The sequence below is a fragment of the Otolemur garnettii genome, unplaced genomic scaffold (genome assembly GCF_000181295.1).
Source record: "Otolemur garnettii isolate 467f Iridium unplaced genomic scaffold, OtoGar3 scaffold00004, whole genome shotgun sequence".
Taxonomy (NCBI): Eukaryota; Metazoa; Chordata; class Mammalia; order Primates; family Galagidae; genus Otolemur; species Otolemur garnettii.
This window is the reverse complement of record NW_003852399.1, coordinates 20804592-20819767: the sequence shown is the minus strand read 5'-3', so window position 1 is coordinate 20819767 and position 15176 is coordinate 20804592. Positions and strand designations below refer to the sequence as shown.

The following is a 15176-nucleotide window of genomic DNA, read 5'->3' as shown; positions in this document are numbered from 1 at the left end:
GTACTGTATTTAGTTAAAACTAATATGAATACTTAGGTTCCTCCCATTGTTTTTCTTGGCTTTATTTTAATTTGTACATGAAATTTTTAATTTTATCTCTGTACTTTGATTAATGTTTATTAAAAATTAGTATTATTAAGCTTCTGGCCTTTATTATATGCATGTAAAATGAAAAATGAGCTAAAGATGAAATTTAGCATCCTTTTCATATGTTAGCTGCCATACAGTTTAAAAAATTATTAGATTGAAAATATAATGTCCAGAACCAGTATTACTGATTGGTAGATGTTAGGTGAGACTTCTATAGACTTTTTCAATAACTCATTTAATTAAAGCAAATAAAGCATAGATATTTGAAATGTGTGTTTGACTCTTGAATCTGTTTATCAGGGAATGCAAACTGTCTTTACTATAGTAAACAAAATGTTGAAAAGGGGAACCAGAGTTTTTTTTGTTTTTTTTGGTTTTTTTTTGAGACAGAGTCTCAAGCTGTCACCTTGGGTAGAGTGCTGTGATGTAACAGCTCACAGCAACCTTCAACTCTTGGGCTTAAGCGATTCTCTTGCCTCAGCCTCCCAAGTAGCTGGAACTACAGGCGCCCGCCACAATGCCCGGCTATTTTTGTTGTTGTCATTGTTGTTTGGCAGACCCAGGCTGGATTCAAGCCTCCAATTCTGGTGTATGTGGCTGGCGTCCTAGCCGCTTGAGCTACAAGCACTCATGGAAACAGAGATTTATAGATCATTTATCTGTGAACACCATCCAGGTCCCATCTGGCATTCCTGGTATCATTTAAAAGTTAAGGACAGAGCCAGGTGCACTGGGAGGCCCAGGTGGGTGGATTACCTGAGCTCATGGGTTCGAGACTAGCCTGAGCGAGAGTGAGACCTTGTCTCTAAAAATAGTGGGTGTGGTGGCAGGTACCTGTAGCCTCCAGCTACTTGGGAGGCTGAGGCAAAAGAATAGCTTGAGTCCAAGAGTTTCAGGTTGCTGTGAGCTATGACAGCATGACACTCTAACTAAGGGCAACAAATTAAGACTCTGTCTCAAAAAAAAAGACATTAAATTTCAATTAACTTAGAAAAATTCTGTATAATGTTCAGGTTTCAAAATAGGGAATTAGTAAATTGTTTACTTGTATTTTAGATTATTAGATTATTGAGCCAATGAGGTCAAAATTGTCTAATTTCCTTTTCTATCATTAGTGTCTTTAGAAAAGAAAAACATTACTATTTATAGAGCTGAACAAGTCAAAATCATGCCAAGGAAAATCTTAATAATGTTTTAAAACCAACTTGACAAAACATGCCAAATAAATTTTAAGTTAATGGCTTCCTGATAGTGGGCGTTATCTTTTATATAAAGCATTGTATATTTTGTGTATATTTTAAGTCTTTAAATTTTATCAAGATATTTTACAAGTATAATTTTGTAATTTTGACAGCACAGAATTCTAGGTCTACTAATAGTCACTTCTTCTAACAGGACAGATCACTTGTATGCCTTCTTCATTCAGTGGAGTCCAGAAATATATGCAGAAGATACTGGTGAATGTACCAGAGAGCCTGGATTTATAATAGTAAAAAAGATTGAGGAGTCTGAAACAAATGAGGATTCTAGTGATCAAGCAGCAGCCAGAGAATGGGAGGTAAGAACAAAAGTGTGAATTTCATTCATCTTTTTCCGTTTCTTATGCATCTATAGCTTTGTGGTAGTTTAAAATGCAAGTGGCACAAAAGAAAAAATTTTTTAAAGGTTTAGGTTCACTGTCCATATGTATATGTGGGTATTGAATAAGGCGGAGTGGTAACTTTAGTTTAATATAATATTTGGCATTCTTTTTTTGCTTTACACTACTGGAAAAGCAACCCATTAGCAATAAAATAAAATGACTTTTATTGAGTATATTTTAGAATATTTAGTTTAGAAAAAAGTAACTTATCAAAGAAGGAAATGATATTAATTACTATTATATCAATTTTTATAAACCATTGATTTTAGATCTGATTTAATTTTATCTCCTATGTTGAAGGATAATTCACCCCATCCTTGCAAATTAGCACTCCTTTCTAACCTCTAGACATAAGCATTATCTTGACTTGTATTTAGCAGTAATAACCTCTTCTTGATGCATTAGAAAATAATAGAGCAGATGCTAAAATGTGATAATAAATGTAATCAAATTTTGTTATTCATTTGGTGTTAATGTTTGTGGTCGTTAATGTGATATGAATTTATTGTGCCTGCACTTGACATGTATAAGATTGAAAGTATACATGGCATGTCTTGTGTTTAAAGCGCACTTTGAATGTGTCTAATTTTATTCTGTGTAGTTCATACACCATCACTTTCTACTGTAACTCCAAAGTAGTGGAGGGAAAGAAGTAACATATATCTAGTATTATTTCAGGTTCTTTTCATTTCAACCAATGTTATTAATCTTTATACCAGCTATATTCATAATAGCCCCAAACTGGAAGTGCCCACCAGCAGGAGAATAAATGGATACGTTTTGGAATATTTATAAAATTTCAAATAATATAGTAGAAAAGATCTACTAATATATGTAACAACTTGGATGAATCTCACAAATAATATTCTGACTAAAAGAAGCCAGATAGAAGAGCATACACTGTGTAATTTCATTGACATGCAGTTCAAAAGGGTAAAATTAATTAGAAATCCATCAGGCTAGCAGTTTCTAGGGGTTAAGGGAGTGGCTGAGGGGCAGCAGGAATATACAGTACTGAAAATGTTCTCCATTTCAGTCTGGGTGGTGGTGGTTATAAGGTTCGTAAACAAAACAAAACAACCCTAAGCTGTATTTTTAAGATTAGCTTTACTGAACATTTAGATGGTCAAAGACACAGACATGTACTAAGGCAACAGCAGTTGAAGGCAGAGTAGAAGAGAATAAAGTTAGAGGAAAAAAAGTAACTAAGCAGGATTTAGTGACAACTAGGTAAACATGAAGTTTCTAGCTTGGGTGGCAATGAGGGTTATGTTATTTTCACTCAAGAAAGAGAATTGAGAGCTTTCTCTCCATTGGGGTTGAGGCACTTAATTTTAGAAATAGGAGATGACTATTTTGATTCAAAGGAATTGCCTAAGTTTCTGTGGAACATTCTGTAGGTTATAATTTCTAACAGAAAAACAGATGTCTCCATACTTGTCCTTCAACTGGAAGAGGTTTAATTAAAAAGAAAATGGAAAAAAATTTAATTTTCAAAATTTTTTGCTACATTATCTAGAAACAGTTCTGCACTAATAATGGTAGCTGCTAACCATATGTGAGTATCAAATACTTGAAATGTAGCTAATGCTTCTAGGAAATGAATTTTTAGTTTTAATGAATTTAAATTAAAAAATAATAACTTGATACAGTTACATGACTTGGATAACTTCTATTAATAAATGTTTAGAACAACTTTAAATATATGATCTACTTTTTCAACTATAAGTTTTGTGAACTCTAAATATGATCTTAATCTAAGTCTAAATAAGGCCAGGTTATTTCCTATGAAAACTTGCTGTCTGAATTGAGATGTATTGTAGTACAAAATAATGTGTTTCTGGGCAGCGCCTATGGCTCAAAAGAGTAGGGCGCTGGCCCCGTATGTGGGACGTGGCGGGTTCAAACCCAACCCTGGCCAAAAACTGCAACTAAAAATAATAATAATAATAATAATAATAATAATAATGATGTGCTTCCTATAAATCCAGTAGCCACTAGCCACATATAATAATTCAGCATTTCAAACATGGCCAGCACATGGCTCATGCCTATAATCCTAATGCTCTGGGAAGCCAAGGATCCCTCAAGCTCCAGAGTTTGAAACCAGCCTAAGCCAGAGTGAGACCCTGTCTCTACTAAAAATAGAAGAATTAGTTGGGCACTGTGGCAGGTACTTCGTAGTTTCAGCAACGTAGGAGGCTGAGGCAGGATCCCTTGAACTCAGGAGTTTGAGGTTGTTCTGAGCAAGGCTGACACCAGGGTATTCTAGCCTGGGGCAATAGAGTGAGTGAGGCTCTATCAAACAGACAAATGTGGCTGGTCCAAATAGAGATTGCTGTAATAAAAAGTACACATTAGATTTTAATAAGTTAGAATTGAAAGCAAAAGAATGTAAACATTTTATTATTAATATTTTTATATCAGTGTTGAAATGATAATATTTTGAATATGTTAGGTTAAATAAACTCTTATTAAAATTAATTTCACTTTTTCAAATGTGGCTATTAGAAAATGTATGTTATTGTAAATCATTCCTGTACAGTGTGGGTCTAGTGCCTGATGGACATTAAATACCTAAAAAATATTTGTTAAACTAATGAATACTTGTCTAAGTGAAAGAGTAATTTTAAATGTTAAAATAATATTTTTTACAAAGGAATTTGGCTAAATCCCTTACAAAAACAGGAGTACTTTAAAATGTAAAGTGACATTTAAAAAAAAAAATTTGGTTTTACCTAGAGGTAGAGAACAGATGACCTAGAATTTAGTATGAACTTAATGGTTACCAATTTGGACATCAGTGTCCTTGATTAAGTTTAACTGCTGTACTAATTTATTCTGCTTCAGTGATAGTTAGATCTTTATTATCCCCCACTGTTATTCAAGAAGAAATAATATTGTTAGCCAGACATGTATACATTGATGGCCAGGAGGCAGAGATTTGTCAATTTCATGCACTACTATATTTTTGAAGCTAAGAATAGTGCAGGCATTTTGTTCATTCTCAATAAATATTTATTGGTTTCTTCTTTTAAGATTGGAAAAAGTCCTTATGTTAGTTGCAGTAAATATTTTATCCTAAAACCATAGACTTTGGAAATTGGAATTAACTAACAATCCACCCTCTTTCTTATTTTACATTTACACTATTCTTTGTTGTGCTTTAACTTATTCAGTGATAGGAAATTTATTACTTCAAAAGGCAATACTTTTAGTTTTAGGAAAGCTCTGTTGCAAAGATTTTTGTTACAGCAAGTTTGAGAAAGCATATCTTTGCAAATATGATTCACTTGTCTTTATTCTTCCTGTCAGTACACATCAATAACAACAACGGAAATTCTCTATATATTGTAATAACATGAAAATATTTGTTGTCTTCCCTTTAATTTTCCAGCTATATAAATTTATGTGTTCTTTTCAGATTTTATATTATTCTTACCATTAACCTAAAATGTGTCAAAGCATTCATAAATGCCACAAATTATTAAAATATACATTTGAGATAGCAAAAAAATTCTATAGTATAATATTTAAAATAATTTTAATTCCAAAATATGCAAATTGAAACTAGTCCTATTGAAGATAATTAGAAAACCCTGGACTTTAAGAATTAGAAGTGATGAATAAAGCAAGGAGGAAAGAGGTTTGTGCAGTGAATTCCAGAGAGAGGGGAGACCAGCACAAACCTGTGTTTACTAAGAAAGAGAAAATTTAGCTAAATATAAAGTGGTCAGGACTAATAATAAATCCTATGTGTTGGGAGAAAGGATTTGAGAATGCTATCTATATTACTCAAGACGTGTAAAACATTAATTTTACTCTCTGTAATGTCTCTGTGGAGCTCTGTCTGAATTAACTGCATCCACATGGCAGCGATGGATGAGAAGCCATGTTTTTAGAAAATCAAGTCACAAAATGATTAAAGAAACTTTCTCCCTCCAAATTTGTGTTTTTGGTGTAACACTCAAAAGAAATATGAATTATGAGTTCTTCTGCTACTTGAGATTTAATACCCTTACCTTGCAACTGAGAAGGAGCTTCTTTTATGATTTCTGCCAGTATTCAACAAGAAGTCAGTTAATAGATCATGTGTAGTGAGGATACTACTGATTAATCATGGCTGTGAAAACAGAGATGACTCCAGAAGACAATCACCATATAGTAGTGAAAAACCAAATCCAGCAATGGTATAATATGATAAATTATATGGCCTAATGTTATGCTAAGATTAGCTTAAATATTTAAATTTGTATAATTAAAATAGAGAACATTAGAGATTAAACTCAGGAAACTGTAATAAATGATTTTAAAAACTGTGTGAGTCAGAAAACAGATTATAAAATATTTGGAATAATTGTACAGAGGTTTATGTAATAAGCAGTGAACACCGTTACAGTTTACACTTAAATAACCTAAGATTTGATTAGCTGACTGAGAAAATGTGAGTAATGTCAACTAAAAAACAACAAATTGTCTCAGAAACCAAAAATCAAATGAAATGTCTTTTTGTCAATAGTTTATCGAGGGTGAGAACCAGGGGTAAACCAAAGCAAATTCTTCTAACACCAGTCATTTTAAAATGAAAAACATTCGGAACACACATGGTATTTTTCATTTTAGAAAATCTGCCTGGAAATTATGACAGGTTTTCTAAATGGTGCTCTGAGTATTACCCCCAAATTATACAGTATTGTCTATGGTTGTGTTGAGAGACCCCCTGATGAGATCGTGGGTGTGACCCCCTGAGATGTGCTGGTGGGGGACGGCAGGAGGGAGATTTTAGGATAAGTGTGGTGGGGCTGAATTGGAGGAATAAGGAGGGGGATGGTTGGTACATGGGGGAGGAAGAGTGTGCTGCTGTGTCCTGTGTGTGCACATGCTGGAATGTGGAGGAGGAAGGGGGGCGGTGAGGGTGGGGTGCAGTATTGGGTTTAGGAAGTGTGTGTGTGAGTGAAGAGGCAGCAGTGTGTACATACAGGTGCAGTGGAAGGGGTAGGTTTACCTCAAAATGGAAGAAATTTTCAGATGTATCATTACAGTGTTGATATTGTGATTAAAATTGAGCTCTAGATAATTTTAGTTTATATCTACATATAGTTCATATATGTATTTGTAGTTTATGTTTAATCTTTGAACGTTCACTTCCTAGGCTGTGTATGTACTGAGTCTACCACTGGTTAGTGAACTATACTTAGGCATAGTGAAAGGCAGAGTACCTTTTCCAGAATTTAAATGTTGGAAAATGCACTTTAAAAACAGGTGATACAGCAGGCAAAGTGATTTTCAGGTCACTCTGGATATCTATGTAGGATTTGTTGTAGTAATTTGTCTTGGTTTTTACATAGTCATCTTATAAAATTTGAGGTTTGAAGGGTCTTTCAAGGATATCTTAATTGCTTTAAAAATGTTCACATAAAAGATAGAATTTTATAGGATTCTTAGATGTAAATAATGTAATTTTATGACTGTATAAGCAAATTGGGGAAAGACTCTGGAAATCTAATTATTTCTTTATGACTGAGTTACTTTTAATGTATTTTTTAGGGTTGGTGTTTGGAAATATAAGCTCTGTGTCTTTAAACTTTTGAGCCCTTTCTTTGCACATTTGGGTACAGTGCAACCAAACTTAAGCATGGGAAATTCTCTCTTCCCTCCCTAGCTTTATAGCCTCCACTCACGACTGTCTTTAGAATGGATACTACTTAGTGATTAGCTCTCTGTCTTGTCAATCAAATCTTTGTCTCCAGCAAACTGTTTTGTCACTGTAGTAGGGCTCTGGTGCTGGAAATTTATCTTTGACAGAGGAAAAATGCTTTTGAAAGCAGTTCTTATGTGATTTGATGTAACTTAATTTGTCCTGGAAGGGAAATGTCTCGTCTCTGGTATGGGAAAAAAGGGAGAAGATATCAACCAATTAATCATAAATACACTCTGGTAAATCTTAGTCAATTATTTCAATTTCTATGTATGCTAGTCTTTTTATGGTAACATGCAAAAAATTATACCATTTCTGAAAGTTTAAGCATACAGAATATTTATAGAATACAAAATTGTATGATTTCAGAAAGTGCCTTTATTTCAGTTAATCTAAATATCTTCACAAAAGGAAATTAAGGGAGTGTAATTTTCTTTTGTGTAAGTGTTTTGGTTTTTCTGTTCCACCCCAAATAGAAATGTACCAAATCCTTATTGCTGCCTTAATGTTTTTATTTAACCTTACCTTTGTAGGAGAATAGCTGAATTTCTTCCTGGCTTAAAAATAGGGAACAGAGGAAATTAATCTTTATTGACTAGATATCAAACCGTATATTCTCTTATAATATTATTTATATTTTAGCAATTTGAGAGAAAAAGATTTTTTTAAAGTATTCAAAAAGTTTCAGGCAGTGCTACCTAATTCAAAACTTTCAAAGATACTGTAGTAAAGGAAAATTTTAGTTAACCACATTACTTTAAGAATTTGGTTATTTTTTATGTATAAATATGTATACATTATTTGTTATGAAGTATGTTGCCAATTGCTCTTTCCCTGGTAATTTAGGATTATATTTTGCTTTATGAATGTTCATTTTATTTTGTCTGTAATTGCAAACAATTTAAATAAGAACAGACATATACTTAAAACCAGGAATGACTTTGGAAAATGCCCCCACCCAGCTTATCATTCTTAAGTGTTAAGCATGTTAAAATGGCTTTAATAAGTGTTATTTTTATTTATAATTTCAAGTTTTTGTATAAATGTTACACTGGCACAAAGAGTTTAGGTTCCTGAAATGATTAAATTTTTAGAATTTGTGATTAGATTGACCCAATAAGTCAGTTAATACAGTTGTTTTTTTTTTTTTTTTTAACCTGGAACAATGAAGCTATTCGTATTTTTTCAATTTGGAGTTTGAATAAAACTTACTAGTTTCCTAAGACTTCAATACAGTAATACAGGCAAAATGTGGCTATTTCAGATTTTATTGATTAGTATAATATGTATCACATACTTTTTATTCTTACCAATTCTTGTTCATATAGGATTCCTCATAGGAAACTGATTTTTTTTTTTTTTTGAGACAGTCTCACTTTATTGCCCTCAATAGAGTGTGGTGGCATCACAGCTCACAGCAACCTCCAACTTCTGGGCTTAGGCTATTCTCTTGCCTCAGCCTCCCTAGTAGTTGGGAATACAGGCGCCCACCAGAATGTCCGGCTATTTTTTTATTGCAGTTTGGCTGGGGCCAGGTTCAAACCTGCCACCCTCAAAATATGGGGCCAGAGCCCTACCCGCTGAGTCACAAGCGCTGCCCAGGAAACTGATTTTTGTCACATATTTTGTCCCTTGCCTTAGCAAGCATGCTTCTGACTGGTCAACAGCTCTACCCATACATACAGCTTACATATGTACTATGTATATTAATGTTATTTCATTGAATGTTCACAATAGCCATAAATGTTTAGTAGAATTACTCCCATTTTAAAGATGAGGAAATTGATGGAGTGATCGCTGAACTATTAGTGATTATGGAGTATAGAGGGACAGCTTGGCCTTAGTACATTTTTTACTTCACCGGGATACCTTTTAAAGTTTTCTGAAATGGTACATGTTGTGTCTTGATGTGTAGAAATGCTCAGGTACCACTTTTCTGGCTCTTTTGCTTGCTTTAACATGGATTCCTAGGAGCTATAGCTCAGATCTTGAGATGAAAAAGATTGTAGTTCTTTTACCTGCATTGTAGATGGAGATTCCCTGTAAGATTTTGTCTGCCAAGAGACTTCGGCCTTAAAACTGAGTCTTCTAAGAGAATAACCAATATCATAGCATGTAGGAAATTTCACTATTGTGTACTTAGTATTTTGCAGCTTTTTAGAATTTTTAGAATTTTCTAAATGCACAGTATATAGTACCACATTTGACCTTATAGTAACTCTGTATGTTAACTAGAGGCAGATAATCTTCATTTTGTTAATGAGTAAAATCTCAAGGGTGTTAACTAACCAGTAATAAGTAGATTCAAAGCCCAGCTCTGACTCTTACTGATCATGGTATGGTTGCTATGTGCCTTATTTAATCCTCACAACCCTTGGAAGTATTACTCTGTCATCTTCATTGTACAAATGAAGAGCTGGGCTTTGAATCTTAAGCGTTCTGGCTCTAACCCAAGCCCTTAAACTCTTCATTCCAAACTAAGGGTATGGAATGAAGTTAAGATTTTGCCAGTTTGCTTCAATGAGAACCATACTGATAAAGCATGCTTAACTTGCCTTTCTTTTTTTTTGTTAAAGCTGTTTTACAGTTTATTCTGATGAACAGTTTAACCTTTAATCGCTATCATTCATTCATTTACTTGAAGTTATACATATATTTGATATACTTGTGTATCCTATCATTTTAGCGTCTGTCAATAAGTTGTAATTTGCAGGAAAGTTGTAAACCCATTTTATAGTAAGAATTTAGGCTTTATCAGGTTAAAATCATAAATCATTAAATAGCAACATTGTTTTATTATCTCTGTCAATTGTTCACTAATTCTGTTACCTTTTTTGGTATATAGGCCTTTATGTGTGACAGGAGTTTTTTGTGTGTATTTATTTACACTTTCATACATGAAGGAAAACACAAGAAAAGAGCTTGCTCTGTGATGAATTATTCACATCTGTACAAGAATTAGCTCACAGGTAGACTTTTAAGAGTAGCTAATTTAATTGTAAAAATCTTTTCATTGACCTCAGCTTCAGATAATAATTATACTAATGATAAAAATAACCATGACTGCTGACAGTGCATACCAAGTATTGTTCTAAACACTTAACATATGTTGGCTTATTTAATTCTCACAACCCTTTGAAGTATTACTGTACCATCTTCATTGTACAAAGAAAGAAACACAGGCACATACAATCATACTATGATCAGTAAGAGTCAGAGCTGGGCTTAACCCATGCCCTTAAACTCTTTGCCATACCCACTCTCAAAAATCTTCCAACTACAACAAGGGGAAGGGATTATTTATTTCATACATTTAATGTATCAGAATCTATTTTACATGTAAGTATGTGTACACATTCTTTACTCCTCATAAAATGCTTAAAGCATGAACATTATTTCCATTTGAAAAACCAGAAATGGAGAAATTAAATAAAGTTTTTAAGTTCACAAAACTAATAAAAATCAGAACCAGGAGGCAGAGATGTAAAACCAAAGCCACAGCGCGGCACCTGTGGATCAAAGGAGTAGAGCGCCAGCCCCATATGCCAGAGGTGGCGGGTTCAAACCCAGCCCCAGCCAAAAACTGCAAAAAAAACAAGAAACCAAAGCCATTACGCTATATTGTGCTGCCCACCTATAGCAGATACTCACAGGAAATTATTATTTATTTATGTCTTATGGTAAGTAAAATACCTTCTTCTCTCACAATCTAATTGAAAAGAGGATATATACTCATGTATTTAAGGTAGAATTTTTTTTTTCCTCAGTTTTATGGAGCAGTTTCAGTAGGATTGGTACCACTTCTTTATAGGTCTGGTAGAATTTAGCTGTGAATTCATCTGACCCTTGGCTTTTATTTTATTTTATTTTTATTTTTTTCCTCGGTAGAGTATTGTGGCGTCACAGCTCATAGCAACCTCCAGCTCTTGGACTTAGGCGATTCTCTTGCCTCAGCCACCCAAGTAGCTGGGACTACAGGCACCTGCCACAATGCCTGATTATTTTTTTTTTTTTTCAGTTTAGCCAGGGCCAGGTTTGAACCTGCCACCCTCGGTATATGGGGCCAGTGCACTACTCACTGAGCAATAGGCGCTGCCCGGCTTTTATTTAATTTTATATATATATATTTTTGTCATTGTCAGGAGAATTTTTGTTGTTGTTGTTGATTCAGTCTCACTGCTTGTTAATGGTCTGTTCAAGATTTCTGTTTCTTCCTGATGGAAGCTTGGGAGATGGTGTGTTTCCAGAAATTTATCCATTTCCAGTTGTTAGTTCTTAACCTTTTCAAACTTTTTTTTTTTTTTTTTTTTTGCCTGGCACCTGATTGGAATAGATTATATCTTATTCTCTCAGTCTCCTAACTTCCTTTATATTTTTATTTCCTATTCTTAGTAATTTGTTATGGATAATTTCAGCTATGTCTTCTACTTCAGTAAGTCACCTGTATCTGCTTTTTAACTTACTGACTTTTTTATTTGGTTATTTCTCAATTCTTCTTGTTAATTTTTAATCACCTCACCTTACTTACAGTAAGCTGTGTATTAGGTTACCTTTCAGTATGACATCATATTTATTTATTCTTAATCTGTGAGAATCTTGAGGAACTGAATTAGTCATCTTTCTTCCTGAGAGAATTATTTGTTTCTAACAAACTGTACTATGTATGGGACCATTTAATCTTCAGCTTTGTGACAAATGGTTTGGTCTTAGTGTCACAGCACCCGTAGATTGACATTAACCTTCAAGATAAACCACCTTTTGGATTTGTATCTCCCAGCTGAGTTTCTAGTTTTTTCATGTTTTTGTTAGGGTGGTTTTTTTTTTTTTTTTTTTTGGAATGGTAGGATATGAGTATATGCTTTAGAAATGTTTGTTGCTGTCAAGAATAAAAATAGTCATAGAATAAACAAGCTCTGAATGAAAAAAAGTAGTAATTTAAAATCATATTGAATATTTAATGAAAGAAATACATGATATTTTTCTTATTTCTTTAAGTTTTAAATAATAATTTTTGCTCTGTAGATCATACAGAACACTAAGGAATTCAACATTATGTAAATCTGTGTTCTTTACCTTTTTGTCAGATTCACAGCTTATATTATTGTTCCTAAAAACTAATATGCATGTTCTAATTGAATGGTATTGAGTAGTTTCAGGTTGTTTTTTTTTTTTTTTTTGCAAAAACAATGATTATATTTTTTTCTCATGCAACTTTGGGAACACTCGACAAATATACTTTTTTCTTAATTAAATGATAGCTGTGTACATTAATGCAATCATGGGGTACAGTATGATGTTTTCATATAAAATTTGAAATATTTTCATCAAACTGGTTGACATAGCCTTCATGGCATTTTCTTAGTTATTGTGTTAAGACATTTATAATCTACTTTTAGAAAAATTTACTTGTACCCTTGTAAGAAACCATAGAGGTGATCCCTCGAATCACCCATCCACTTCCCTCCCCCTCCCCATATTCTTAGGCTAGCTTTCATATGAAAGCTATAAATTAGTTTCATAATAGGGCTGTGTACATTGGATACTTATTCTTCCCTTCTTGAGATACTTTATGAAGAAGAACATTTTCCAGCTCCATGCATATAAACATGAAGGAGGTAAAATTTCCATCTTTCTTTATGGCTGCATAGTATTCCATAGTGTATATATACCACAATTTATTGATCCATTTGTGGATCGATGGGCACTTGGGCTTCTTCCATGACCTAGCAATTATGAATTGGGCTACAATAAACATTCTGATACAAATATCTTTGTTGTAATGCAATTTTTGGTCTTCTGGGTATATACCTAATAAAGGAATTGTGGGATCAAACAGCCAGTCTATTTTTAGTTCTCTAAGTGTTCTCTAGACATCTTTTCAAAAGGAACGTACTAGTTTGCATTCCCACCAACAGTATAGAAGTGTTCCCTTTTCTCCACATCTACACCAGCATCTGTGATTTTGGGATTTTGCGATATGGGCTAATCATAATAGAGTTAGGTGATATCTCAAAGTAGTTTTGATTTGCATTTCTCTCGTGATTAAGGATGGTAAGCATTTTCTCATATCTCTGTAGGCCGTGCACCTATCTTCTTTAGAGAAATTTATTTTCAAGTCCCATACCCAGCCTGAGATGGGATCACTTGATCTTTTCTTGCTGATACGTTTGAGTTCTCTATGGATTCTGGTTATTAAACTTTTGTCAGAGACATAACCTGCAAATATCTTCTCCCATTCGGAGGGCTTTCTGCTTGCTTTACTTACTGTGCTCTTGGCTGTGCAGAAGCTTTTTAGTTTGATCAGGTCCCAATAGTGTATTTTTAATGTTTCTTCAATTGCCTGAGTTCTCCTCATAAAATTTTCGCCCAGGCCAATTTCTTCAAGTGTGTTCCCTACACTTTCTTCTAGTATTTTTATAGTTTCATGTCTTAAGTTTAAATCTTTAATCCACTAAGAGTCTATCTTAGTTAATGGTAAAAGGTGTGGGTCCAGTTTCAATCTTCTATGGGTTGCCAGCCAGTTTACCCAGCACCATTTGTTAAATAGGGAATCTTTTCCCCACTCAATGTTTTTAATTGGCTTGTCAAAGATCAGGTAACGGTAAGTAGCTGGATTCATCTATTGGCTCTCTATTCTGTTCCATACATCTACCTCTCTATTTTTGTGCCAGTACCATGCTGTTTTAATCACTATTGACTTATAGTATAATCTGAGGTCTGGTAGCGTGATTCCTCCTGCTTTATTTTTATTCCTGAGTAATGTCTTGGCTATTCAAGGTTTTTTTCTGATTCCATATAAAATGAAATATTATTTTTTCCAAGATCTTTATGACAGTGGAGCTTTAATGGGGATTCCATTAAAATTATATATTGCTTTGTGTAGTATGGACATTTTAACACTGTTGATTCTTCCCAGCCAGGAGCATGGTATATTTTTCCATTTGTTAACATTTTCACTATTTCTTTTCTTAGAGTTTCACAGTTCTCTTTATAGAGATCTTTCACATTCTTTGTTAGGTAAACTCCCACATATTTCTTCTTCTTTGGCACTACTGTGAATAGAGTTCTTGGCTGTTTTTTCAGCTTGGCTGCTGTTGGTATATAAAGGCTACCGATTTATGAGTGTTAATTTTGTTAACCTGAGACACTTCTGTATTCCTTGATCACTTCTAGGAGTTTTGTAGTCAAATCCCTGGTGTTTTCCAGATATATAATCATATCATCTGAAAAAAAAGTGAAAGTTAATCTCTTCCTTCCCTATATGGATGCCCTTGATTGCCTTTTCTTCCCTAATTGCGATGGCTAAAACTTTCAACAATGTTAAAGAGCAACGGAGACAATGGGCAACCTTGCCTGGTTCCTGATCTGAGTGGAAATGATTTTAATTTAACTCCATTGAATACAATATTGGCTGTGGGTTTGCTGAAGATGGCCTCTATCAGTTTAAAAAATGTCCCTTCTATACCAATTTTCTTAAGTGTTCTGATCATGAAGGGATGTTGGATATTATCAAAAGCTTTTTCTGCATCAATTGAGAGAATTATATGGTCTTTGTTTTTTAATTTGTTTATCTGATGAATTATATTTATAGATTTACGTATGCTGAACCAGCCTTGAGATCCTGGGATAAAACCCACTTGGTCATGGTGTGTAATTTGTTTGATGTGTTGCTGGATTCTGTTTGTTAGGATTTTGTTGAATATTTTTGCATCAATATTCATTAGTGATATTGGGCTATAATTTTCT

At 33.7% G+C, this 15176-nt stretch overlaps 1 protein-coding gene across 3 annotated transcripts in view; it reads left to right on the top strand.

Annotated features, from left to right (window-relative positions):
• Positions 1-15176, top strand: part of OXR1 (oxidation resistance 1) — a 97695-nt gene that overhangs the window by 50650 nt on the left and 31869 nt on the right. For 2 of the 3 annotated variants that reach the window (XM_003782415.1, XM_012810358.2), the window contains exon 9: positions 1486-1648. In XM_003782415.1, the coding sequence (XP_003782463.1) occupies positions 1486-1648 (163 nt within the window). Of the gene's footprint in view, positions 1-1485; positions 1649-7466; positions 7670-15176 lie in introns of those variants that run through there. The other variant, XM_012810367.1, reaches the window with a different exon arrangement.